The sequence below is a fragment of the Mastomys coucha genome, unplaced genomic scaffold, assembly GCF_008632895.1.
Source record: "Mastomys coucha isolate ucsf_1 unplaced genomic scaffold, UCSF_Mcou_1 pScaffold21, whole genome shotgun sequence".
Lineage (NCBI taxonomy): Eukaryota > Metazoa > Chordata > Mammalia > Rodentia > Muridae > Mastomys > Mastomys coucha.
Window position 1 is genome coordinate 86642957 of NW_022196904.1, and position 27606 is coordinate 86670562.

Genomic DNA, 27606 nt, shown 5'->3' on the forward strand with positions numbered 1-27606 from the left:
TGCAAATTAAGAATAAAATCTATAGGATGAGTGTGAAAAAAAAAAACAGTCTCCAGTTTCTTTGGGTCAGGTAGGGGCTGTGGTGGCAGCTAGAGAAGTCTTTTCAGGTGATAGGCAGGTTTCTTTTAAGGCAAAAGGAGCTAGCCAATGACAAATAGGAAGTTTCAACAAAATAGTAGAAGGGTTTGAATCAGGAAAAGAATGTTAAGAGTAGGAAGGTTTGTGTGTGTATATGTGTGTGTATACATGTGTGTGTGTGTGTGTGTGTGTGTGGTGAAAAAGCTGTGTGTGAGTCACCTCTGCTGGCTGCTGTCACACCGCTGTACATAGTTCAGAGCAAAAACTAAGTGAATTTTAAGTCTTTTTGTTTGTTTGTTTTATTTTTTGTTTTTCAAGACAATATTTCTATATGTAGCCTTGGCTGTCTTGAATCTCACTCTATATACCAGGTTAGCCTTGAACTCAGATCCACTTGCCTCTGCTTCCAAAGTGCTGGCATTAAAGATGTGTGCCACCACAGCCCAGTCTTTTACTTCAAATCTCTGCTATTTCCATATCTTTGTTGCCTTTCATTTCTCTTAATTTTAGGAAGGTTCTCAGCATAACTCTCTGTCTCATTCTGCCTCAAATGATCATTAGTGTCTAAAGAGTACTTTTAAGATAACCAAAATCATTAAGAAGGTAATCATGCCCTTATAAGTGTTTAAGTTAGCAGGTTAGGTAAATTGTGTACCCTGATAAATTTCAGATTCCTTTAAAATAAAGATTTGGAATTGTCTGACTCTTGAGGAGCCTTCCAGTTTATTCCACCAAGCCAGATTGTCTTAGAAAGTGGGCCCTTGTCTCTACTGGGTCAAGGCCATGGACACATAGAAATTAATCATAGTTTTGTCCCTTGAGTTATTCCTTGCTTAGTGACCACAAGAAGTGAAGATGAAACTTGATATTGCTTCATAGAAGTATGAATAAAATGCAGTTAAGTGTAGTAAAAAATACTTAATAAAATCCCCGTGAAGAGTTTCTTCCTACCTTAGACTATTTATGTTCCCAGATGAAAGACACACACAGCCTAATATTTTTAAATATGCCTTAGGCAGCACAATAGCTGAGCAACTGCCTACTCTCCATGCTGTTAGCACCCACTTTCCTACTGATAACTCCCAGTTACTACTTACTAATTTCTATGTTCCATCTGGGCTGCTCTTAACTCCAATTGGCCAGCCCACATGGCCATGTTTTTTATGGCTCAGCTATCCCACTGAGGCTCCTTCTCCCTCTTGGATGTTCTTCCTCTTCCATGGCAGCTTCTTTATACTTCTCTTCCTCTCCTCGAGGTTTCAAGCCTGGGAAACCTAAACCCCGCCTATGTGTCTTCTCCCTAGCTATTTATTTATCTGTCAGAATTAACTAGGGACAGGGTTCCTCAGTGTCTTACGTGTACACTCTCTAGTCTGGGGCAAACAATTTTAGGGGGCCCAAATTAGCATTAGAATACAAGCAGCATTAGGCCAACCCTCTACAGTTAAAGTTTTAAAGGAGGGTAAGTAGAGGTTGCTTTGAAGGTTTCTTAGAGGAAGTGAGTCCAGCTGGACCTTGAGGAATGAGTAGGAGTTTGCTAGGCAGACACATTGAGGCATCTTAGGCAGATAGAACAATGCAGGTAAAGGTGAGGATATGAAAATGTACTGATGAAATGATGGGTTTGGGGAATGGTATAGGTAAAACTAGAAACAGATGGGGAAGAAACAAATATTTATTGGACATCTTTTTGTATCAAGCAGCATGTTAAGTACTATCTCTTAAAAAACTTTTGTGTTTTTTAATTCTTATGGTAACTCTAAAGTAGATAGTCTTGTTTGCATTTTACATAAGAGTCAGCAGAGCATCAGAAATTAAAGTAGCTTTAAACCACCTACAGTTTTCTTCCTTGCTGCCCCAGCAGTTGCTTTCTTGTTGCTATACTAGAGCAAGTAGCTGGCTGGAGGCTGCATAGTGGGAGTGCCTTTGACGCATTAGAAGGACATCTCTCAGCAAATTCAAGGCTACAGTATTCCAGGTTCCTGCCAAAGCAAACCTCTTGGCACGATTTAATTAAAGATCAGATTCTAATAACCAGGCACCAAGGGCATACAGTACTCCTCCAGCCTGAGTGTTGGCCATGTTGATATGCAGCTGCTCTGCGTTGTTCAAAGTTAGAAATGTAGTTGGTATGTGGAGTAGGTCTTATTTCTTCTTCCTGTCCTGCCTTCATTTTGTTGACGAATTTATTGTAAACTTCTAGCATTTCTTTCCCTCCCTCCCCCCTCCCTCTCTATCTTCCTCCATCCCTCTCTCTCTCCCACTGTGCTGGGAATTGACCTCAGCACTTGCATACTATTCTGCCACTGAACTATCTTTCCTCTTTTAAAATAGTGGTCTGAGGGATTATCTAGAAAGTGCATTAGAGGACTGGTGAGGTGGCTCAGTGGGGAAAGGCACTTATTAAAACCTGATGTTCTTAGTTTAATCTTTAGTATTCACATGGTGGAAAGAGAATTCCCTTCTGACATGCCCATGCGTACAGTGCACAAGCATGTGAACACATGTGCTGAACAAACAAACAAATAAATGTAATAACATTTTTTAAAAATTTTTAAAATTTAAGTAAATTTAGAGGTTGCGTAGTATATTCCTTTGTTTCTAGAGGTTACCATGACATGTGGTGTAGTGATCACACAAATAATTTTTCAGGTCCTTGTGTCTTGTGCTCACCATGTGCATGTTGTAGGTGACTGAAGCATCTCTGAAACTATGCTTATTTGGATTTGTTTCATTGTTCTATTCCCAGCACCTAGCAGAGCCTAGAAAAATGATGCCTGCCAAGTAGATTTCCAAGCTTTTTATAAATTCTGAAGTGTGATCTGGTTATTAAAGTACCTGTTCCAAACAATGGCTGAAATCCTATATGTAAAGGTAATTTATCCAGCTTGTTCTCCAGGGAAACTGTTTCATAGGAGTTCAGCAACTCACCTGGGAAATGTAAAGAACTGTCTTAAACCCTAACCCTCATGTTGTGATCTCAAGGCATCTCAGAATCCTCAGTGCAGATAGATAGCAAATGGTCTCTTCTTTTAGTTAATACCTCTTTTTTCATTGCAGTTTCTCTATAGCCTTGTTCCTTAATCAACAGCTTTTTGTTTTGTTTTGTTTTGTTTTGCTTTTAAACCCGAGGCATTTACTGTCCAGATACAGAACTGCTTAGAAAAGTCTGTTGTTTTTTTTTTTCTGGAAATATGTGAGGCAGAGCACAGTAGATCCACAGAGATCCATTATGTCCTATGTTAGTTCTTTTTTTTTTTTCCTCTAAAAATTATATTTTAAATTTATATTCCCTCCCTTTTCTTCCTTCCTTCCCTTCTTTGTAATAGAGTCTTGCTGTGTAGCATAGTCTGGCCTCAAATTTTCAGCTCTCCTGTTTTCTGGGCTTGAATTGCAGGTGTACACTTGTGTGTTTGCTTGTTCTTACATGCCAGTTCACATTCTATACAAGCACATACACATGTGAAAGCCAGAGGTTAACCTTGGTTTTTTTCCTTGCTTTCTCTACTTTATTTACTGAGGTCTCCACAAACCTGGAGTTCACCATTCCAGCTAGTTTAGCTAGTAGGTTTCTCTGGTCTCATCTTTACTTCCCAGGTGCTGGAAGTGATTGTAAAAACAGAGGACTTGAATAAAACAGAGAAGAACTTATTTGAGAACTCTTTTCAGAGGAGATGAATAAAGGTGGACTAGGCTGCTTTTGAGGTTATAGATATCCTACTGTTGGAGGATTTCAAGTATAGTTGGGACAACCCAGATGGCATCATTTACAGAGTGACTTCCAGGACAGCTAGGGCTATATAGAGAAACTCTGTCTCAAACAAACAAACAAACAAACAAGCAAACAGTTAAGATTTTCTTTAGTGAAGAGGGAAATCATTGCATTGACATGGTTTTAGACAATAGATTCCAGAGTTTTGCTTAATATACCCACTAATAATTCTCTTAAACATGATAAAATGACTAAGAATGAAGAAAAATATGGTGATTTCCTGGCATAGTCCTGTACTGTGTACCTAAATGGGAGTTCAATGAGGCTGCTGGTTGAAGGACCTGGGAGGCCAGGGAGAGCCTGGTTCGGTATAAAGTAGCTGTGAGAGGATAATTTTGGAACTGGCAGCCTAGAGAGGAGGGCATTGCCAGCTGAGACATTGGAAGCTCTCTTGGAGGAGCTAAGGGGCCTGAGTGGGAGCTGGAGGAGAAGGCAAAGCAGTCATATCTGGAGAGTGAAACTAGAAGAAATAAGAAAGCAGCCACCCAGGTAGTTAGTTCAGATTAACAGAGACATCCTTGGCTTTGATATCATTTGTTCAAAAAGGAAAGGAGCAACTGTTTTCTCAAAGGTTGGTCAAGATGAATTAAAATCCAGTTGAGTTTGACTTTAAAAAGTTAAGTAAGGAGTCTGGCAGTGGTGCCACAAGCCTTTAATCCCAGCACTTTAGGCAGATGCAGGTGGATCTCTTGAGTTCAAGGCCAGCTTGGTTTACAGAGTGATTTCCAGGACAGCTAGGAATATATAGAGAAACTCTGTCTCAAACAAACAAACAAACAAATAAACAAGCAAACAGTTAAGATTTTCTTTAGTGAAGAGGGAAATCATTGCGTTGACATGGAGCCTGGCTCCTTCCCCTTCCTTGCTCCTTTTCTCTCTCTTTCCAGTGTGATTAAGAATATTTAGCCAGGCAGTGGTGGTGCACACCTTTAATCACAGCACTTGGGAGGCAGAGGCAGGTGGATTTCTGAGTTTGAGGCCAGCCTGGTCTACAGAGTGAGTTCCAGGACAGCCAAGGCTACACAGAGAAACCCTGTCTTGAAAAAGCCAAAAAAAAAAAAAAAAAAAGAATATTTAATGAGGACCAGGTATATACTTTTAATCTCAATACTTAGGAGGCAGAGGCAGGCAAATCTCTGAGGGTTTGAGTTTAGTCTGGTCTACATAGTGAGTTCCAGAACACCCAGAGCAACATAGTGAGACTCTTGTCTCAAAAAACAAGACAACAACAACAATAAAAAAAGGAGAATATTTTGTGAGCTAACAGGCAGTATAGCTTAGTGATAATGCCCAGAGTTTCATCTTTAGCACTTTAAATAAATAAATAACGAATACTTGGGAAGTTCAGGACTTTCTAGACATAAATTCAATGTGGATAGCTTAGTTTGTAAGGCCAGTTGGTGTCCTACTATGAATTTGAATTTTATCTGTACTAGTAAATTTCTTTCAAGACAGCATATATCTATCTTTCTGTAAACTGTATCTTAACTTGTATCTACTGTAAGTTAAAAAGGTAAGGCACTGTTGCTCTGCAAAGATGACTCCTAGAAAAGATATATCTGTAAACAGTTATAACACTACAAAGAAATGTGATAACCTAGAAATAAGCACATTGCCTTGGAGCATAGAGAAAGGCCACCTGACTTTTTGGCGGTCAGAACATTTTCTAAAGGCAGCATAGAAACAACAGAATTAATCCTCAAAGGATGGATGAATTCACTGATAGGAAAATAGGCAGATGAAACATCATGTATAAAGGGATGGAGATGTGAAAGTTATGGCATATTAAAAGAAATTAAAAACAGTAATAGATATACTGTAAAAGGAATTAAAAGGAGTGGAGATATGGAAAGTGAGACTGGTGAATGGGCTTGGCCAAATAAGAGATACAATTTTCTACTATTTCATGAATTAATAAGGAGAAAATATAAACTCTGGACACATATTTATTTGTTGTCAAGAACAAGAGCATTTTAAGGCACTAATGCCTGTTTTCGCTTGTTGACACATCATGGGGTTTTACTCTTTTAAATTTTATTCTGTGTTCAGAAGAGGGATATCCAGAAGAACTGGTACATGGGCAGCATCTTTCTTGCGGAGGACTAAAAGGTTTAAGTACTGTAAGTTTGTGAGCATATGGTCACTTTTCTGCCAGTGTGATCTGAAAGAGGGTATAGGTAATAGGTAAATGTGTGAATGTTGTTTAGTCTTGGTAAAGCTAGCCACAAAAACAGAAGTTTTACTGACAGTTGGCAGTATAGGGAAAGATAACTTACCTAAAGTTATAAAGTTAAATGTTGTCAGCAAACTCAATGTATGGAATGCTGCTGTAGGTTTTAGATAAGGGATACAGTTTTCTACTATTTCAGTTAACCTTCATGTAGATGAATGAATGGAACTGAAAAAGCTGTGGGATTTCTCAACCTCTAGTAAGTGTTAGTGGATTTCTACCAAGTTTTTGCCTGGTCCATATCTGCTTTTCACCTACATCATGGTGCATATATTTGTTCTTTAGGCTCTGAGGGAAGAGAATGCAGAGAAAAACAAAATCTTGGTGAATTTTTAGCAGTGTTTGGAATACATTAGGGATTTACATCTGACTTACTGACTAAAGAGGCTAGCAGTATTCATGACAAGTGCATTATGACTGTATGATTTTAATTTTAAAACATCTAAAATATGTAATTACTGTGCTAAAAAATAATATGAGTGTTATTATGTTTTTTTCTTTTGGTTCTAGTAGCTGCTGCTGCTGGTGGTGACAATGTCCAATAACGGCGTAGACATCCAGGACAAACCTCCAGCCCCTCCGATGAGAAACACCAGCACTATGATTGGAGCTGGCAGCAAAGACACTGGAACCCTAAACCACGGGTCCAAGCCTCTGCCTCCAAACCCAGAGGAGAAGAAAAAGAAGGACCGGTTTTACCGATCCATCTTGCCCGGAGATAAAAGTATAGTATTTTGTTTATTTTTATCATTTGTGTGTTTAAGAAGAAAAAACAAAGCAAATCAGCTTTTCTCCTATGAAAAGTCTGAATAGAAGATCTGTCCTTCCCTGACTTAGTTCTCCTTCAGTACCTTTTATTTTCTCGTTGACATATCTTGCCTTCCTAGAGTGGCTAAAGCCAAATGCAAAGTTGACTCATTGCTCAGGATTATATTTGAACAAAATTTTAAGAATAAATTTGCTCTTGTCAGCTTTCAGACAAATTGAAAATATTCACATGTATCTATTTCTTTTTCTTTTTTTAATTTTTAAAAATGCTTATCAAATCATAAAACCTAAGGACTTTTGAAGTATCTTTGGAAATTTCTTTTTCCCAGATTACGTTCACTTGGAATACCGCCTTTGCAAATTTTGATTGCCTTATTTTTTTGTTTAGATCTTTGGTCCCATTCTCAAGATTTGGGGATTTAGTGTTAGTAAGAATAGGAAAGAATGGTTGAGGAAAGATGGCAGAGGTAAGTAGGAATCACTCTGAGTTCAGTGCGAGTAAGACTTACTAGGCAACCTCATTTCCTATTGTTTTTAAAGTCTAGAGCTCACTCTGTATCCCTGGCTAGCCAGCCATTAATGCATGACGTTCTCCTGCCTTAACTTCCAAGTGGTGAGATTACAGATATAAGCCACCATGCTGTATGAGCCTGAAAAAGTCACCGACATCTTTATAGAAAAAAACAGTGGAATCATGAAAGTTTGACTGTCCCCATAGATGATTTTTTTGCCTGATACTAGCAATGCTAACTTAGGCTGTGCAGTGGTAGCACACACCTTTAATCTCAGCACTTGGGAGGCAGAGGCAGGCGGATTTCTGAGTTCGAGGCCAGCCTGGTCTATAGAGTGAGTTCCAGAACAGCCAGGGCTACATAGAGAAACCCTGTCTCAAAAAACCAAAAGAAAAAAAAGAGAGAGAAAGAAAAGATGTAAAAGCTAGCTTAGATGACTTAGATGACTGCTGACCTTAGGTAAAGTTCTCGGGTGTCCATGCAGGGATCTTTTTGGGGTGAGGCTTTCTGTCTGTGGAAGTACAAGCTTCAGGCTCAGATGCAGCTGATTTACCACCATCAAGAAAGTCAAAGGGTAACGGCAAAATGAAGAAGCAGCTTTCTGAGATTATATGTCTTATGAAGAACTTGTATAACAATATAGAAAGAACTACTACAACTTAACTAAAATTCAGGCAACTCAGTTTAAAAATAGACAAAGGATCTGTATAGACATCCCTCCAAAGAAGATAGACAAGTGGAAAATTAGCGTATGAACAAATGTTGTTATCATCAGTTGCCAGGGAAATACAAATTCAAACCAGGGAACCCTAGATTGGCTGGATGTTATCAAATGTTGGTGAGAATATGGAAGTAGGGAGCCTCTCGTAACTGCTGGTAGGAATGTAAAATGTCATAGCCTCAGGGAAACATTCTGGTAATTCTTTAGGTGCTTAAAATGGAGAGAAATGTTACTACCCAGCATTTCCACCAAAGAGAAATAATGCTTTAGCCTCATTTTTTATGATACCGAAGGAACTATCTAATATTAAAAATAAAATATAACATTGATATAATGAAGTAATGTTTGATTTTTTAAAAAAAAGTCCTGAGCCATACTACATCTATGGGTGAACCTTGAAATATGTGGTTAAGGAAAAGACCTAGTCATAATGGTCACATAGTGTGTAGTTCCATTCATGTGAAGTGTCTTGAAATGTAAATTCCTAGATAAAAGGCATGTTAGTGGTTGCTGAAGGATACAGAGTATTTAATAAACAGATGAGGTTAAGGGGGTGATGGGTAAGAGATAGGGATTTTCTTTTTGGAATGATCAAAATGCCTTGCATTGTGGTGTTTGTCTGGCTCTGTGAGAATACTAAAAGCCCAATTATACTTTATAAGTGAATTATAATAGTATGTAAATTATTAATTAAATTGGTGTTTTTGTGTGCATACAGGTATGTGTGCCTGCCTGCTTGCATGTGTGGTATATGTGCATATGTTAGTAATATGCTTATGCACCTGTAGACATCAGAGGGAGGACATTGGGTTTCCTAATGTATTCTATTCCACCTTATTCCCTTGAGAAAGGTTCTCTTACTGAAGTTGGAGTTAGGTGGACAGTCAGCAAGCCCCACAATCCTCCTGTTTCTGTCCCCCCAAAATCCTCTATAGTGGTGGGGTTACAGTACATGGGCATTTTTGTTTTTGAAATGGATGCTGGCAATTTTAACTTTGATCCTCATTCTTTCATTCTTACCCACTGAACTGCCACCCCAGCCTCTATTTGTTTGTTTTTAAAGATTTCCCATCTAAAACAGGGTAGAAATAGCATCTTCATACATCACTGCAACCAAAAGAGTAGTTTTACATGCCAAAAATCTAGGTACCTAGGTTTAAATCTTGCTTCTTTCACAAGCTGGAGATCATATTTGTGTCAGTGACTTCTCTGTAGACTTCAGTGCTTTCATCTAAAAAAACGAGAGCCAGAGAAATAGACACAGCTCTTTTTAGCTCTGCAACCCTATATTTATATAGATGAGGTATTGCAAAATGTCATTGAATCGGGCTTATCTATGTAGGTGGAAAGAAACCAGGACACTGTGAGGTATTTTTATTGGTGATAGAGCTGTAGATCTGGAAGGTCTTCTGAAAACCTGAGTTCCCCTAGGTCAAATTTGGTCTGAAAAAGTAATCTTGCCTTCAAGATCAAGTCTGCATCTCTGTAGGTTGAAAATAGTTACAAGAAATTTTTGTAAGATCTAATAGCCTGTATTTTACTTTCTAGATATGAGTTTTCTATAGATTCTCTTAGCACATTAGTTTTACCCCTGCTTTAAGAGTCTTGTTGACTATTATTAACATGTATATTAAGATGGAAAAATGGCTGAGTTTCTTCCCTTTGAAATCTTAGTTTCGGCTAGCAATCTATTACTTAACTACAAGATATACATCAGGACTAGCAGTCTTTGACATGCTCTGTCTTTGTGTAGTATTTGAGGCTTAGTAGAGGCTGCATAGAGAACTAGTCTAGAAATGAACTCCAATAACCACGATTGAGATCTGCCCCTCACATCAACTCTATCATTTATTATTTTTAAATATTGTTATAGCATCACCTGTAAAGTTAGAGTAACAGCTCATGCCCATCTATGTCACTAGTAGACATTTGTATACCACTTTATGTCATGAATGTAAATTACTTTCTAAACTGTAAAACCATACAGATGAGAGGTTAATGTATTTTTATGAAATCTCATTTATTCTTCTATCATTATCCAATACCCACAGCCTATTTCTAATAGGAAAGTTGAAGCTTAGAGAATAGTAAACAATGCCCAAGGTCTCATTGGTGGAAAGTGAGAGGAATGAATGTAGAACTAACTCTTCCTAAAGTGTCTACTGCATCTACTACTGTGCTCCTATTAGTTCTTCTCATATCAGACTCATACATGGTACTTTTAAGAAATATGTACCCATTCCCACCCAGACATTGGAGACAGAACTTCTAGAGATGCAGTGTTGTGTCTCTAAAGAAAAGAAGAATGAAAGTTCTTTACAGGTTACAGTAGTGGTTTAGATTAGAGCTGGCAGTGTGTGGGATCTGTGGGCATTACCTAGTGCTGACCTCTAGAGTGGCCTCAGGTAGCGCTTAAGGGAATGCATACATGGTTGGAAGGAGAAGCTATAATTGAAGGCTTGTAATAGTTGATGCTGAGTTGCAGAATTCCATGTGGGAAAGCCTGGTTCCTGTGGTTAGGATTTGGAGCCTTTGGTTTATTCGAAGAAGTCACATAGCATTTAGTTTGAGCTTTTTTCTGGCTGTACTTTCATGACCAAAGTGAAATTATCTGAGCTTGGGAAGAGGTTGGTGAAGTTAATACTGAACTACAGGAGTGTTTATCTCTCTTAAGTTTGGAATCTTTTACTGTCTTTTGCTCAGATTAGTTCAGTTGAGCCAGTGAGAGGTGCTGTTTAAAAGTAATTTAAAAATAGGGTTAATTAATCTTGCTGAAACTTTAATGTCTGTGGTAAAACATGGGATTTTGTAGTCAGCTGCTTTCTCCAAGTTCAGCCTAGGCTGAACTAAGGCAGAGATAGGAGGTTGGGTGAGGTTGCAAGCTTCTTTTCTTATGTTATTTCTTCAAACTTAATATCTCCACTTATATGAAAGCAAGGTGATTCTTTCTCCATCCCTTTCTATCTTAAGTCATATTTGAATTCTCTGTCTTAATCAGCTTTTTGAGAACGCTTACTTTAGTAGTTGCAAATATTAATAGTAAAACTTGTTTTTAAGGTTCTTTAGTTTATAAAACCATATATTTTAATTGACTCACAGAATAGTAAATTGTGCTGGATTTTTTATTTCATTTTTTTAATCGAAGTGTACTGTTTGATACCTTTATTACTGTGTTGAATTCTAGCGACGATGAATGTCACTTTTTTGTTTTGTTTTTAGTTTCAAAGGAGAGGCATCCAATATCTTATAGCTATATAATATTTTTTAGAGGACTTGATAATTAGCTTTTATTAGGTTAAGTAAATGATGTTAGATATCACATTTTAGCAAAAGCTAAATTAATTATTAATTTAATTGATTACATATACTCCCTTTTTTCCTTTTTTACAGTTCATTTTATTTTATGCATATATGTGAGTTCCTACATATGTGTATGTGTGTGCTTGGTATCCACAGAAGCCAGAAGAGAGGGTTAGATTTCTTGAAACTAGAGCTACAGACAGTTATTAGTCACTACCATGAGTGAGGGAATTAAACCCAGGTCTTCAGGAAGAGTCCCAAATACTCTTAACTGCCAAGCCATCTCTTTCTAGTTCCCTTCTTCCTTCCTTCCTCCCTTCCTTCCTTTCTTCCTTTCTTCCTTCCTCTTTGTTTCTTTTAAAACTTCTATTGATTGTTGGATGGTGATGATGATGATGAGGAGGAGGAGGGGGGGGAAGAAGGAGGAGGAAGAGGAAGAGGAGTAGTATTTGTTTGTGTTCCATGGCATCTGTGTGGAGGTCAGAGAACAACTTTGTGGAGTTGGTTCTCTGCTTCTAGCACATGGGTCCTAGGGATTGAATTCTAGTCATCAGGCTTATATGGCAAGTGCTTTACCCATTGAGCCATCTTATTGGTGCTTTCTTTGTTTTCTTAATATGGTAAATTGCATTTACCTAAAAAGTTGATATATAACTAATACCATATAGTTTACCATGTCAAAATATTTGATACTTTAGTATATTTATAAAATTAAACAGTTAGGACCTGTGAGTATAACAGTGGTATACATTAGCATAAACATGCATAAAGACCTATGTTCAGCACCAAAAATATTTGTTCAGTCATTACAACCAGTATCAGTATGTTTTCATTAGACCAAAAAGAAATTCCATTCCTATTAAGTCAGTCTTCATTTGTCTCTTCTCTCATTCCTTGTCGACTTATACTCTGTCTTAGTCAGGGTTCCTATTCCTACACAAACATCATGACCAAGAAGCATGTTGGAGAGGAAAGGGTTTATTGAGCTTACTTCCACATTGCTGTTGATCACCAGAGGAAGTCAGGACTGGAACTCAAGCAGGTCAGGAAGCAGGAGCTGATGCAGAGGCCATGGAGAGATGTTCCTTATTGGTTTGCTTCTCTTGGCTTGCTCAGCCTGCTCTCTTATAGAACCCAAGACTTCCAGCCCAGGGATGGCACCACCCACAAGGGGCCCTACCCCCTTGATCACTAATTGAGAAAATGCCCCACAGCTGGGTCTCATGGAGGCACTTCCCCAACTGAAGCTCCCTTCTCTGTGATAACTCCAGCCTGTGTCAAGTTGACACACAAAACCAGCCAGTACATACTCTATTTTCAGTCTGAGTTTGTCTGTTCTAAATATTTCAATAAATGGAATTACAGGATATGCTGTGTTTTGTGCTTCTTTTTAAAATTTATTTTATTTTTATGTGTATGGGTGTTTTGCCACATATATGTATACCATGTATATGTCTGGTGCCTATGGAGGTCAGAAGAGGTATGGGATGTCCTAGAACTGGAGTTACAGATGGTTGTGGGTGCTGGGGAGTGAAGCTATGTCCTCTGCATTATGCTAAATAATGCAACTTTTCAAAGTTGTCATCTGATCTGCACGAAAATGCCAAGGCATACAGGGAGTATCCTTAAATACTGAGACTTCTTTCCAATCTTTGCAACCCTCCAACCCCAGCTTCTTGTACTTAGCATAATGCTTCCAAAGTTCATGCATTTTATAGCATGATAAGGGCTTCATTTCTTTTTATCAGTGAACTTCATTATATGAATCTTACACAATTTATGCATTTATCAGTTGAGGGAATATTTTATCAGATTCACTCAGTCCCAGGCTTTAGTCATCATAAAAATGTCCTACAGTGCCTAGAGAGATGGGGTTTTTGGACTTAGGCTATTAAACCCCCAGGAGCATAGATTTGCTTTATCCAGTTTTGTTCTTCAGTCCCCAAATCAGAGTATATGTCTAGTAAGAGATTATCAAAGTTGGTTGGCTTTCTAGTGACAAAATCCTGAGCACATTGTTGCCTCCTCTAGGCCTTTCCTTCCTCTGTTTCTAGAATGTCCTTCCCTGTCTCTGCCTAGCTAATAGGTATTTATCCTTAATGATTTCTTTCAGATGGTATCTTTTACAGAATGGTAACTCATTGTTTACTTTCATCTATATTCTGAGCAGTAATTGATGTCCTATAGGACTTGAGGGTTGAACAACGAGTGCATGCCAAGATGATAAGAAATGGGTGTAGTGACATATGTTTTAGTCTAGGAAGCAGAGACAAGTAGATCTCTGAGCTCCAGGCCTGCCTGGTATACAGAGCATGACCCAGGACATCCAGGGCCACATAGCAACTTTATCTTGAAAAATTTTAAAAAAAAAAGTTAAGTTCTGACCTCAGTCTTCTTGGCTATATATAATGGAGATAATCCATATTAGGCTTCTTGTTGTAAGGAGGTAGTGAGACAGTGGCTAAAGCTTGTTAAGGCCTGTGCATGTACGAGGGAGATGGTTATTTTTTCCAAGAAGTAATGACAGATTTGGCTTTTTCTCTAGTTCTCTCCTATATTTTTGCCTTGGGAACTCTGCTTGCTGCTGGAGTTCTAGCTGGTTGTCTACCTAAGCCTTACAAAGTACTGAGGCTACTTCAGCCACTGTATTCCCAATTCCCCTTCTCCTTTCTCACTTCCTGTTCTCAGATCTGGTTTATGTTAAACTGCTGCTATTTTCATTTATTAGTTGCTTCCATTCAAGTCAGAAGGGCTTAGATGGCAGAGTGGAGGGAAAGACTTGATCAGGTAGACTGAGTCTTATCATGTGCCCTGTGCAGTTTCTTTTCCAGGGGTATCTTTCTTCAGGAGTAAAATTAGATAGTTTCTAAGATTAATTCCTAACACCCTAACAGGGTGTTCTTAAACTAAGCTCTGTGTTGGGTTCTGTTTGAGATTCATAAATATAATAATCATGATTATAAGCCATGACTTGATTGGACCCTTAAGCTTACCTTTTATTTCTTAAAAGTTTCAAGGAATTATATGAGCTAATAAATGACTAGGTGTATGATGGTATAACAGACTTTATGCCTTGGAACTTCGCAGTGGGGAGGGGAGAGTAGAAGCCAATCCTTTCCTGAAAGACATGGGAGTTGAATCAGTCTCTAAAGGAATAGCAGTGAGCACCAAGCAGGAGGTGGGAGCTTGTGAGCTGTGTTCAGAGGCTGTAGGCAGAGAGAAGGCTGGCTGCTAGAGGTAGAGCTAACTTCAGAATAAATCCTGCCCTCCCTAGGTGGTACATGATTTCATTTCTTTGGCACTCTTTTTATAAACTGCTTGCTCCCTCTCTCTGGGTCTTTATTATCATCGTTCTCTCTGGACTTAGCATCCGTGTCTGTGATGTTATATACTTTATTAATATACAATGGGAATGATTTATAAATAATAACAAGATGTATAAATATAACCTGTTTAAATTAAACAATATAATTGTAATTCTCTAAAACCTTTTAAGGGATTAGCTTAGAAGGGATTTAGAAATAGCCATTTGAAATAGAAAGCATTTCCAAAGCCCTGCCACATGCCCTATACATTCTAGCTTAGAGTGAGACAGATGCAGTTATATCATAAGTGACTGCTTATCTGGGGCCATGGTGTAACCCTTAGCCTTCTCTTTCTCAAAGCAGCTGCTCTAGAAGGGAAATTGCCAAGCATATAAATAGCCCAACCCTTAGCAACTGGAGTGTAGCCTAGAGGTTCTTTTGAAGTTACTGAAGAAAACAAACTTTGGGACCAGACCTGGGTTCAAATCACAGCCCTTGCAGTGATATTGGTAAATTATTCTATGTTCTGATCTGTACACTGGTAGTAGTAATAGTTAACTTACTTAAATCAACTTGCGCCAGGCAGTGGTAGCACATGCCTTTAGTCCCAGCACTTGGGAGGCAGAGGCAGGCGGATTTCTGAGTTCAAGGCCAGCCTGGTCTACAGAGTGAGTTACAGGATAGCCAGAGCTATACAGAGAAACCTTATCTCAAAAAACCAAAAGAAAAAAAATCAGCTTGCAGTTCTTTAGCAGTGGTAGAGTAGAAGAATGTAAAGGCCTAGGCTCCTATTTCACTTGCTTGATGACCAGGCAGATCTGGGCCTCAGTCTCTTAGTTTACAAACAAAAGTTGACCTTCAGGCCTGTGATGATTATGAACAAAAATACGTATGAAATACCTGTTAAAAATTATGGCATATCATCTTGGGAACATCTCAGGAACATCTATGTACTTTGAAAGTGCTTGCCATTCTTATTATATAGATTATTGTGAACATAGGAGCTAGAAGGGCCCTTAAGATCATTTTGTCCATCTCCTCACCATTTGGATGAGAAAGCAAAAGATATGGTGAGGTAGAGGTGAAAATGACATGGACTCTAGATCTTTTCCCTACTCCCCACTTTATAGCTTTTTTTCGGCTCTATATTAAATATATATGCATACTAGATAGAACTTGCCCTTCACAGGAGCTTAATGAAAAGCTAAAATAAGACTACAAGCTGAATAATAATCTCTTTTCTCTCTCTTTCTCTCTTCCCCCGTTCCCTCTCTCTCTCTCTCTGTAGCAAATAAAAAGAAGGAGAAGGAGCGACCAGAGATTTCTCTTCCTTCAGATTTTGAGCATACAATTCATGTTGGTTTTGATGCTGTCACAGGGGAATTTACGGTAAGTCCTGGGTGTCAGTCTTAGATTTTGGGCTATATGCTATTAGATTCAGTCCTTTCTTGTTTTCCTAAAGCTTCTTTCTTGGCCAGTAACTTTTCAAGGATACTTTCCTCATTTCAAATTTCTCTTTTAAATTTTCTTGGTTTGATTGTTTGCAGTATTTGCAATTGAAAGCAAGGCCTTGCACATGTTGTTTAAAGGCTCTACCAACTGAACTACATCACCAACGCAAACTCCTCTCTCTTATGAGGCCCCATGACAGCAAGTTCTAGGTGGGGCACTAATGCAGGAATAAATCAGACTTGGTCCCTGCTCTGAAGGAGGAACAGCCTGGTAAAAGGGCAGCCCTCTTAAGGAAGATACATAAAAGGAGCTTGTGTGAATTTTGAGGGACCAGGGAAATGGATAATGAACAGGGTTATTTTTAATCTGATATTCTTTCAGGGTCCCCTGAATCCATGTCTTCCTGAAAACTTTTCATTGTCTTTCTTTAAGGGGATGCCAGAACAGTGGGCCCGCTTGCTTCAAACATCAAATATCACAAAGTCAGAGCAGAAGAAAAACCCACAGGCTGTTCTGGATGTTTTGGAATTTTATAACTCTAAGAAGACCTCCAATAGCCAGAAGTACATGAGTTTTACAGGTATGAAGATTGTCTCTTAGCTCCCACATGCTTATGGGTTAGCAATAAAAAAGAAAGCGCCAATGTGATGGCACGCTCGCTAAGCTGTACGTTTGGAAGTGACAACCAAAATGAAGACTTGTTTGTCTCTATTCTGAAGCTGCATGTATTAATTACGGTTACATTTATGTATTTTTTGTGGCATGGGGGCATGCATGCCGTGGTGAGCACTTGGAGATCAGAAGACAACTTCCAGAAGCAGGTTCTCTTCCCACTGTGTGAGTTCTTGAGTTTGAACTCAGGTCTTCAACGTAGGTAGCAAATGCCTTTAATCCAATTAGTTTCCACCAGCCCCTGTATATGTTAGTTTATAAAAAGCAGGGTATTATATAAAAGAAACATAGACTCATATATAGTTCTAAAGCATGGACATTTAGTTGTCATTGTTGTTATTTCTGATATCATTATTTGATAACATAAGTGCCTTTTAAGTTGCAAGCCCAGTTTCTTCTTTAAGAAATATGGTTTTGTGGTTTGTTTTTTGTTTGTTTGTTTGTTTGTTTGTTTCCTGGAGCTAGTTAGGGCTGGTTTCGGCTTGGAACTCATGGTAATCTTCTAGCATCAGCCTTCAGAGTGATTATAGGTATGAACTATTATAGTGTGTGTAAAGGACTAGATTTTACCATTTGAATGGAAATCTGGTCAGTAGTAATTATAAATGTTCTTTAATGTGCTTTCTGTGTAAGGGATTATGTTTAGAGTGTTTTTAGTAGTGGAATTGGGTTAGACTAAGGTCTTCTCACACTTAGCTCCATATATTTTCAAGTACTAATTGCTTATAGTAATTTATTTGTATCATGTCCTTCCAGAGCAAAAATATCTTTCTTTTTTAAAAATGTATTAAAAACTTGTAATTTTGGAAACTTGTCTTCTTTATAGTATCTTAAGAGTCTTAAAGCAAAGTTGGGCTTCATGGTACACTCTTGTTAAACCAGGTAGGTAGATGTGATATAGGAAGATTAGGAATTAAATATAATTTTTTTGCTACCTAGCAAGTTCAAGGCCAACCTTAGCCAAATGAGAATTTGTCTCAAACACAAACAAAAAACCTCAGACCAAACCAAACAAAAGCTACAGCACAACAAAAACAAGGGGAAAAATAGAACATTAGACTAAGAAGTGTATGTGTGTATGTGTGTGTGTGTGTGTGTGTGTGTGTGTATACATATATACATATCAACTCCTTACTGTTTGCAGATATGAAACACAGAGGTGGCCTTTGTAGTGTCCTTAAATTAGTGCCAGGCCTAGACTCTTTATGTCTTAGTCTGGTGCTTTTTGTTTCTGCGACCTCCTTCCAAGGCAGAATTGTTGGAGAAGGTGAGAGCCAGGATGAGCTAGCTGACTTTGAAAGACGATTTCCCCAGCTAGTATCTGGCTCATATCAACGGGTACAGATGGTTGGATGATGGACAGTGGCTTCACTCACGATGCCACAGTATTGCTCAGGGGAGACCATGCGTCTTCCCAGCAGCATTTCCTTCCTCTCATCTGTCCCCACTGGGTCTGTCTGTCTTTTTCCATTGAAAGATTGGATCATTCTGAGGAAGAACTGGGGTGAGAGGTTGCTAAGTAGCTAAGCTTTCTAGTAGTTAGGAAAATATAAGGGAATTTAATACAGAGACATCATATTGGAAGCTTTTTTCTATGTACATGTATATAGCTATAACGAAGTTGCATGTATGCATGTGCGTTATTACCCCTGTGGATTTTGTATATGGTTGAAATTATAGTCCCTTTAAGTATCTAAGAATGAATGTGTATAGCTATATACATTCAGATAATTATGTATGGTCATCTATGTATGCAGATTTAAATTATAGTTTAAATAATTATTGTATTTCCACAGATACAAGTACATACTTTTGTGCATTAACATAGACACACATGTATGTACACATATGTTTGTGCTCACATAGGATTTAAAATTTTATGGTTCTTAAAGGCAAGAACCAAGTCTAAGCAAGTCTTATGTTTGACATAGTTTATTTTTAATGTGATCTACTCCTGTTTCCTATTTCCTCTTCTTTTGTATTGTTAATTAAGCTAATACCATGTCAGTTTATGTATACTTTCATGTGACTTATCTCCTATAAGGATCGTCAGGGCAAAGTCTTATTAACTCCATTTTACAGATTCAAAGGAGTTAATTAAGTTTTAAAAAAAGTATAACTTACTCATGATATAAATGGTATATTTGTTACTTTTATTTACTTTTTTGGAGACAGGATTTCCTGTATTTATGGCTGGCCTCAACCCCAGAGAGATCCTTTTGCTCGTACCTCCTGAGTGCTGGGATTAGAGCCATTAAAGGCATGTGCCAGCACACTAGCTTTGGAAACAAGTTTTTAATTTAGGCTCCTAAACACTCTGGTCTCTATTACCCACAACTCTAGTGTACGCCCCGCCCCCGAGTCTACCCTAACACTTAATTTTTTTTTTTTTAATTTTGGTAGTTATTGTGATATTAGATTTTCTGTGCCAGATAATATTAGGGAGAAAGTAGACTAGATTGGCATCCCACCAAAGTTTTAGTTCTACTTTGACACAAACTTTTATAACCCTGTACCAGTGTTTTTTGCCATTGTGAACTTCAGTTTTCTCATTTGTAAAATAAAATGTTTGAAAGCACCTTCTACTCTTTGCATTCTGTGCTTTCAAATTCAATTTTGATATAATATAGAAATTATAGAGTCTTTAAAAGGAGAAATGTTTATTAAAAATATTATTCCATTCATATGTGTGCATGTACCCACATTTGCTTGCCTAGCACATGTGTGCAGTCAGAGGACAATTTAGAGTTCATTCTCTTCTTCTACCGTGTGAGTCCTATGGATTGAACTCAGGTCATCAGGTTAAAGTGACAAGTGCCTTTACCTGCTGAGCCATCTTTCTGACCTCACTTTCTTGGTTTTGTTTGTTTGTTTTTGTGTGTGTATGTGTGTGTGTGTGTGTGTGTGTGTGTGTGTGTGTGTGTGTGTGTGTGTGTGTGTGTGTCAGGGCATATTTTTAACTATAATGCCTAGTTCTCAGAAGAGCTAGTAGTATTCATTAGAGGCAGTGCAGTAAGGTACAGTTTTGTTCTGTAAGCTGATACCATTTTGTTTTTTGAAAATAAGATTTTTCTAGGGCTTAACCATTTAGATTTTGTTGTTTTATTTGTAGATTTTTAATTTTTTATTTTATGCATATGAATTTTGCCTGCATGTCTGTTGGTGTACCATGTTCATGCATGGTGCCTGAGGAGGCTAGATGACTGGGCCAGATTTCCTGGAACTGGAGTTGAAGTTGGTTGTCAACCACCTTGGGGATGTTGGGAACCAAACGTTGGTCATCTGGAAGTGCAGCAAATACTCTTTAACTGCTGAGTTGTCTTTCTAGGGAACAGGATATGCTTTAAGAACATATTGTCATAGATCACCTTACTTCCTACTTTGTGGATCCTTTATGTATTATAGAACCAAAAAGCTGTACTGGGCCCTTTTTACGAATAGGACTGGGATCTTGGACTTTCTTTGGTCTGGATTCTTGATGACAAGTTATGTCAGATTTGATAGAATCTTTTCTGAATCCCATTGGTGATGAACTGGCAAGTAAATTCATAGAATTTAAGGACCAAATTAAAAGACAACACTGGATCTTTAAACTTTTTCTTCTCTCTCTCTCTCTCTCTTTTTTTTTTTTTTTGCTAAAATTTCTTATGGGTCTATTTCATCAAGTCTGAGATATTACTGGTTATAAAATGACAGTTTTTTTTATATAATACTCCAAGACAATCCATCAGACTGAAATTTCTTAAATAAATGATGATCTTCTGTTTCTGGTTGCTCAGGCACATGTGCACTTGTGCATGTAAAGGTCACAGGACAACCTTAGGTATCATCCCTCAGGCACTGTCCATGTGTGTTTTAGACAAGGTCTCTCACTGACCTGGAACTCATCAAGCAGATTGGCCAGGGACCCATCTCCCTTTGCTTCTCCAGTCTGGGATTTGAATCATGTATCACCACATTCTGTTTGTTTGTTTGTTTACATCCTTGCATTTTTACAGCAGCACTTTACTTACTGAGCTAGTTCCCAATCTGTAAAAGATCCTTTCTGAAAGCTGAAGCTGTAGGTTGGTCAAGATTTATGTGAGTAACATAGCGTGGATTCCTTGCCTTTATCTTAGAAGATAGGAACTATGCTCAACCATTGAAAACTTGTGATGTGGGTACTGTTATGGCATGGTATTTAGATTAGATCAGAACTTAGATTTTGAATCATCTATTTAACGTGTGTACAAGCTGGGCAAATTACTTAACTTCTCTCAACTATAAAGTCTATTAAAGTGAGTATAATAATAATACTCAGAGCCATAGTGAAGACACATGTAATGTGCTTAGCACGGCTTCTGTCCCCAGGACCAGTTGTACTGTTACCATTCTCTGAAGCTGGCAAGTGTTTGGTCAGATCACCTCAGTACTCAGAAAAGCATTAGCTATACTTGTTTACTAAATCTTTTGTCTCTTCTTTTTACAGATAAGTCAGCTGAAGATTATAATTCTTCTAACACTTTGGTAAGTCTGTGTTTCCTCCATTCTGAAATAAGTGGCTCTGGAAGTAAGGTTCAGGACAGTATGGTAGAGACAGCCTGGCTTCAGCGACACTCATTTTGGTTACCGCCATGCCTTAGATTCTCTATCTACAGTAAAGGAACTGGAGTGGGTAACTGTTATCCCTATTTGACCATATGTCTCTTCCAGCTTTACAGTGCTATAGAAATTCTAACCTTGAAACCTGAAATGTAGCTTTTAGACTGTTTCATTTGTTGGTTTGAACATTGGAAACCCAGTTTGCCTTTCAGATTTTTCATCTGTAAAATGAGAACATACATTCTTCCTTACCTGGATGTGTTTTCAGACAATTGAATTTAGGAGGGAATCTCCTTCCTTTCATCAGTAAGGCCCTAATCTGGAGGGAGTAGATTCTATTTATTTAAGAACATTCATTGTGCCCTCTGAGGCTATAGTGGTGTTTTTTAACTTAAAGGATTGTTAAAAGAATCACTAAGAATTGGCTGGGATACCTAGATGCCCTTAAAAAGTCTCCCTATGTCTATTGTTTTAGAAGTTACATTTTTTTGTGGAAATTATGAAGAAGAAATGAGATACTGATATCTTTGAAAAGGTCAAATAAATAAGCTATGATATATATAGAAGAGAATACTATTCTTTATATGGGGTATTGTCTCTTATAGAAAACTGTTTCTAGCCAGGCTTGGTGGCCAAGCCTGTAATCCCAGCTACTTGACAGGCTGAGGCAGGAGAATTGAAAGTTTAAGTTCTACTTGGGCTGTATCTATAGAATGAGTTCAAGGCCTGCCTGAACTACTTACAGAAATGGTCTCAAAACAAAAAGTTAAAAGATGGCTGAGGGTGCAGGTGAATGTTAGAGTACCTGCTTATCATGTGAGAAGCTGTAGGTTCAATCCCCAGAACTTCAGAAAATTCAAAAAGAAGGGGCTTATACCATATTGATTTATTAAACATTTACAGAAACCTCTGTTCTCTACCAGGTCCTGTGTGGAGCAGTCAGTGTCCTAGACTTGCACCTCCTAGTCTTACAGAGAATATGAAGGCACATACAGTTACAGTTCATTATGCAATAAATCCCATGAGGTCAGGGACTGTATCCGCTTTATTAATAGCTTTGTCTTTGGTACTCAGCGGGTTCTGACATTTGCTAAACATTTTATTGAATTAAAGAGTGAGTGTGTTAGTGAAAGCATCTCAATGGTAACATCTATGCTGAATGAGTTACTTAGAGTAAGAATTAAACGAAGAAATTTTAGATAGAAAATTACATGCATGGGGAAGGAGGTTCACAAGGTATGTATATTTTGGGAACTGCTAGTAGTTCGATATGTCTGGATGTAAAATGTGCCGGAAGAGAGGTTGGCGGTGAGGAGGCATAGTAAAGTAGGCCAAGTCAGTAGGAGTTTGGCTTTGTCTAAAAGCTAATGAAGAGCTTAGAAGAATTTTAAGCAGGGAGAATAGTAATATATAACGTAGTATTGAGCTGCCAGCAATCAGAGTCATTTGTGCTCTTGGCAAGTATAAAAGGTACCAGTCTGGTGCTTTGCAGTGTACTGGGTCCTTGTTTATTCATTATCTCTTTTATTTTTCACAGCAGTGTAATGAAGTAGATTGTTACCCTTGCCTTATAGATGATAAAGCTGAACTAGAGAAAGGTTAATGGGGTACACATAGGATTCCTGCTCTGTCCTGCTTTCTTCTCATTCATGCTGCTTTGCAACAAATGGAAGAGATAATGATTTGAAAATGGGGAAAGTATTTGTAGATACACTGTCTTTGAAAAATGAATTATTGATCAGTAAATTATTGAAGAAAAGCCTAAACAAAGTGGAGTTGTGGTCTGTGGGCTAAATGTCTTTACACTTTTGTAAAAAGTGTGTCTGTGATCTATTACTGAGTGGTCAGTCTGTGCCAGATGTGGTGTGAAGAGTTTCATCTTTAACATAATAAATCCTTACTATTACCTTGGGAAGGAGGTACTGTAGTTCTTATTTCCTGGACAGAAAAACAAATCTTCCGAATAACTCACAAGTAAGAACCAAGTTAGAAACCAGTTGTGGCGCAAACCTATACTCCTAGCACTTGGGAGGTAGAGGTGGGAGGATCAGAAGTTCAGGGTCATCCTTGGCTACATAGTAGTTAGACTGGCTTGGGTGACATGAGACCCCATCTCAACAAACAAACAAATGAACATAAAACCATATAAGAACAAGAAACTTCTGGATCTCACAGTCTAGGGTTTTTCACTGGGTCAGGGAACAGGGAAAAACATAGGAAGGTCTTATAAAGGCAAGTACGTAGAGGCAAAGCTCTGTTGTTAGTGTGGGAGAAGGGCCCTGTGGCTCATGCCATATGGCTTAGATAGAGGGTAACACCTGCTTAGTTTAGTCTCTACAAGTAGAACCACTCACTCTGTCAAGGACATTTACCCTTAATTGAGAGCATTTCCTCTATAAGTCCCTGTTTTATATTTCCTGATTTGTATGTACATCAAGGATATGATTTTATCATTGCAGTATATCATTGATTTCTCTATCGGTTTTATACATATTGTTGTATTTAATTCATGAAATAATTAAACAGAATTACTATCTCCCTATTACACATTTTAAAAATGTGGCACAGAAAAATTGTGAATTGCTCCCTCCTGTTGAATTAATAGTGAAAATCAGTTAAAAAGAATTCCGTTCTCTTGCACATTCATGTTATTTACTCATTTCATAAGTATTTCCTCAGCATCTTTGTGCCAGAGCACAGGCAACACAAAAATTAATGTGAGACAAAATCTTAATAGCAGATTAAGGAGATATGAGCCAAAAGAGAAGCTTGCAAGAATAATATGCAATGGCATCATGTTTGATTTGTGATTTGTTCTGATAGTTGAGGGAAGCTTACAATACTAGGTCCCTAAAGGTTTGCTCATTTAACAAACATGATCCTGTAGAGAGCTCTATCAGTTCTAAGCACTCTTATCTGTGTCTAGGATCTGACTCTTAAGAGTCTAAGGTATTTTTATTGCTGATTCTCATTTATAGAATTCATACCAGCCAGGTATGGTGGTACATATCTGTAAACTCGTTCAGGAGGCAGAAATAGGAGGACTATAAGTTCCAAGCTACTGCGGATTACATAGCCTGATCCCATCTTAAACAAGAGAATATACATTGTGTGATAGGTTCTTTGGATGTTGAGAAATGAAGGGCTGGTAAGGGCTTTGTTCTTAGTCTCACAAGCTAGTGATAAACCAGAACATATAAAAAGGATGTATAACGTAGTGTCAGGTAAAGCTAGGTGATAAGAACTGGGCAATGCTTTCCTGTCTGAGGGGTGGTATAACAAAAGCCTGTTCATTAAGGGCTTATTAAGGGTCCAGAATATAAAGTAAGAGCAATTGGAGTTTGGCTAGTATAAACTATTTTAAATAAAAGGTGTGTGTGTGTGTGTGTGTGTGTGTGTGTGTGTGTGTGTGTGTGTATGTGTGTGTGTGTGTGTGTTTATTTGGATGTGCATTTTAGTGTAAGCTTGAGTCTTATTCCTGTTCCTTTAGGAAGAAGCTTAGGGTAATGAACTGAATTCATGTGCTCATTTTTTGTTAGCCCAAAGATATATTTCAAGAGGGATAATATTCCAAAACAAAAAGCAGGCTATAACGTAACCATTGTGAAGAATTCATAAAAGGCACAAAGCCTATTAGGAAGTTCAGAAGCAGCTTCAAGTAATTGGAAGCCAGGTACATGGCACATGCCTGAATTCTTAGTACAGGAGATGGTGCTAGGGATTGTGGCTAGGGTGCCTGAGAGAGAGAGAACACAAAACACTAGGCGATTTCTGCTACAAATGTAAAGAAAGAGAGACATAGCTCTTCAGTTGGAAGAAACACTTGTTATTTTTTTTATATATTTTATTTATTGATAATTTGGTTTTGATACAATGTAACATGATCATACTTACCCTCAACTCCACTTTCTGAGTCCTCTCCCAGGATCTCCCAATATTCCACCTCCCACTTCCATGTCTTTTCCTTTTTTTGTTTTTAAACCTGCTGAGACCAATTAGTGATGCTTGATTAGAATGTTTGATTGATCTTGTTGGCTTTAGTGTGTCAGAAACTACAGCTGCAGTGAGCTCATGAATGCAAGTGGTACATCTTATCCAGAAGACAGCATTTCAAAGTGCTTCTCCCCACCCTCTGGCTTTTTTACATTCTTTCCACTTCCTCTCTGCTATGGTTCCTTCAGCTTTGGGTAGGGTAGCAGGTAGCAACAGAGCTAAACACTCAGTGGTGGGTGACTTATTCTTAGCACTTTGAACTATTATGAGTCTCTGCATTAACTGTTGCCCACTGCAGAAAGAAGGGTCTCTGGTCAAGGTTGAGAGAAACACTAACCCATGAGTATAAACATAAATATTTAGGAGGCAGGAGGCAGTTTGACAACTGTCCATTTAGCAAAACAACAGCAACGCAGTAGGTCCTCACTGTGGTCTGTGACCTTCTGAAGCAGGGGCTTGTGACCAGGTTCACGGTGCCAGGTGGGGATTCCTTCCTGAGAAGAAAATTCTCTTAAAATTCTGTATCTCAAGAGGAGGTTTCTCATACTTTTTTAATACCCAGGAGGGAAAGCTCCTCCCTTATATGCTTTTTCATGCCTACATTAACCTAAAGAAAAATTTGCCAGGAACCACTTCTCTACAATGTACATATTAAATCAGACCTGCCGTAAATATATTGTAATCAAAGGGTAAAAGAATTCTTAAAATTTAAAAATGTAATCAATCAACAAACATTAAAGGATAATTACACATAAATGAAGTTCCAAAAATTCATGAAACAGATGGAGAATTTGAAAATAAGGGGCAATGAGCACAAGTCAGGAAGACAGATTAGAGAACAGAGAGTAGAAGAGAAAAAACAAATACAACACACACATACTCATGGGAAAAGAAATACAGCAGCTCCCTAGGTAAAGAAAAGCATGAGTCTTCAGATGAAAGGCCTATCAATAACCAGACCACATAATCAGAGACTAAAGATATAGAGAAAAAGCCTCTTTAAAAAAATTGAGCCTGTGTAGAGCCAATGTAGATGTTAGTATCAGACTACTTATTAGCTGTGGTAATAAAGTAATGGTATCCTTTGAGGTATGAGGAAAATTATAGAGTCAAAAAATTCTATACCTAATAAAATCAGCATTTGATCATGTCAAAATGAAGACATGTTTGGACATGTGAAGATCGGGGTTTATAACACACAGATCATCGTTGAAAGGCTAAACATTATATGATAATAATTAACTCACAGAGATGATGGTGATTAAGAGTATTCACTTAAAATTTATCATTTTTATCCAAATTTATATTAAAAAGCCCAGCTGTTAGTATACAGGCGTTCAGTTGGCCTGCCCTCAGGGACCTAGCAATAGCTTACAACATGACCTTCTTGCCACATGACCTTCTTGCTACATGACCTGCTGCAGGTCAGGTGCAACAGGTCTGTGCCAGCAAGGGCTTGCTGGCTCTCAGTGTCCCCTCTATCCGTTCTCCTTCCCTCTCTGGTCCCTTTCTCTGCCCTCATGGCTCTGCTCCTGTCTACATGTCTACTTGCCTGCCTCTGTCATTTTGTAGGTCCTCACCACTCTCCTTTCCCCCAATAAACCTCTTTTACACCAGGTCCTTTGCATGGCATAATTTCCCAGGGGTACACCATGGAGTGGGCCTGCCAAAGTTACCCACCTTGCTACATTATATTTCATAATACCAGAAGGTCTAGAAACCATCAAATAAATAACACTATTTCCAAGACTTCTTTTCACTGCTGTCTTGGCAATCCTGTTTTGGTATTCTATTTTCTGTATATTTTTTTTTATTATTATTACTTTCGACATTTGGTAAAGCACATGCGCTAGTAGCTTTGAGAAAGTAGGAAGTAGATAGTTAATATTTTTTGGGCCTTGGAATTGGAGTTTCTATTTCTTCATAACACTTTGGCTGATTACAGAATTCTAGGTTGATAATTTTTTATCAGAATTTGGAAAATGTATTTTTGTCATTTACCTAAATTACTACTAAATTCAAAGCCATTTTTATTTTTGCTTTTTATGTATGTAGTTTTTTTTGTCACTTGAAAAGCTTATAGGATCTTCTCAACTAATATTCCTGACTTTCAAAATTATATACACATTTTCATCTTTTATTATGAAAAGAACAAATATATTTATTATAAACTCAACATGAATACTCCAGCTTTCATGTACTGGGAAATATGTTTGAATTGT

At 38.0% G+C, this 27606-nt stretch overlaps 1 protein-coding gene across 4 annotated transcripts in view; it reads left to right on the plus strand.

The window, feature by feature from the left end:
* Pak1 (p21 (RAC1) activated kinase 1) overlaps positions 1–27606 on the plus strand; it is a 121650-nt gene that overhangs the window by 61343 nt on the left and 32701 nt on the right. For 2 of the 4 annotated variants that reach the window (XM_031387432.1, XM_031387431.1), the window contains exons 2-5: positions 6591–6804; positions 15975–16075; positions 16571–16718; positions 21279–21316. In XM_031387432.1, the coding sequence (XP_031243292.1) occupies positions 6615–6804; positions 15975–16075; positions 16571–16718; positions 21279–21316 (477 nt within the window). In that variant the 5' untranslated portion in view covers positions 6591–6614. The remainder of the gene's footprint in view (positions 1–6590; positions 6805–15974; positions 16076–16570; positions 16719–21278; positions 21317–27606) is intronic. The other 2 variants (XM_031387434.1, XM_031387433.1) reach the window with 1 other exon arrangement.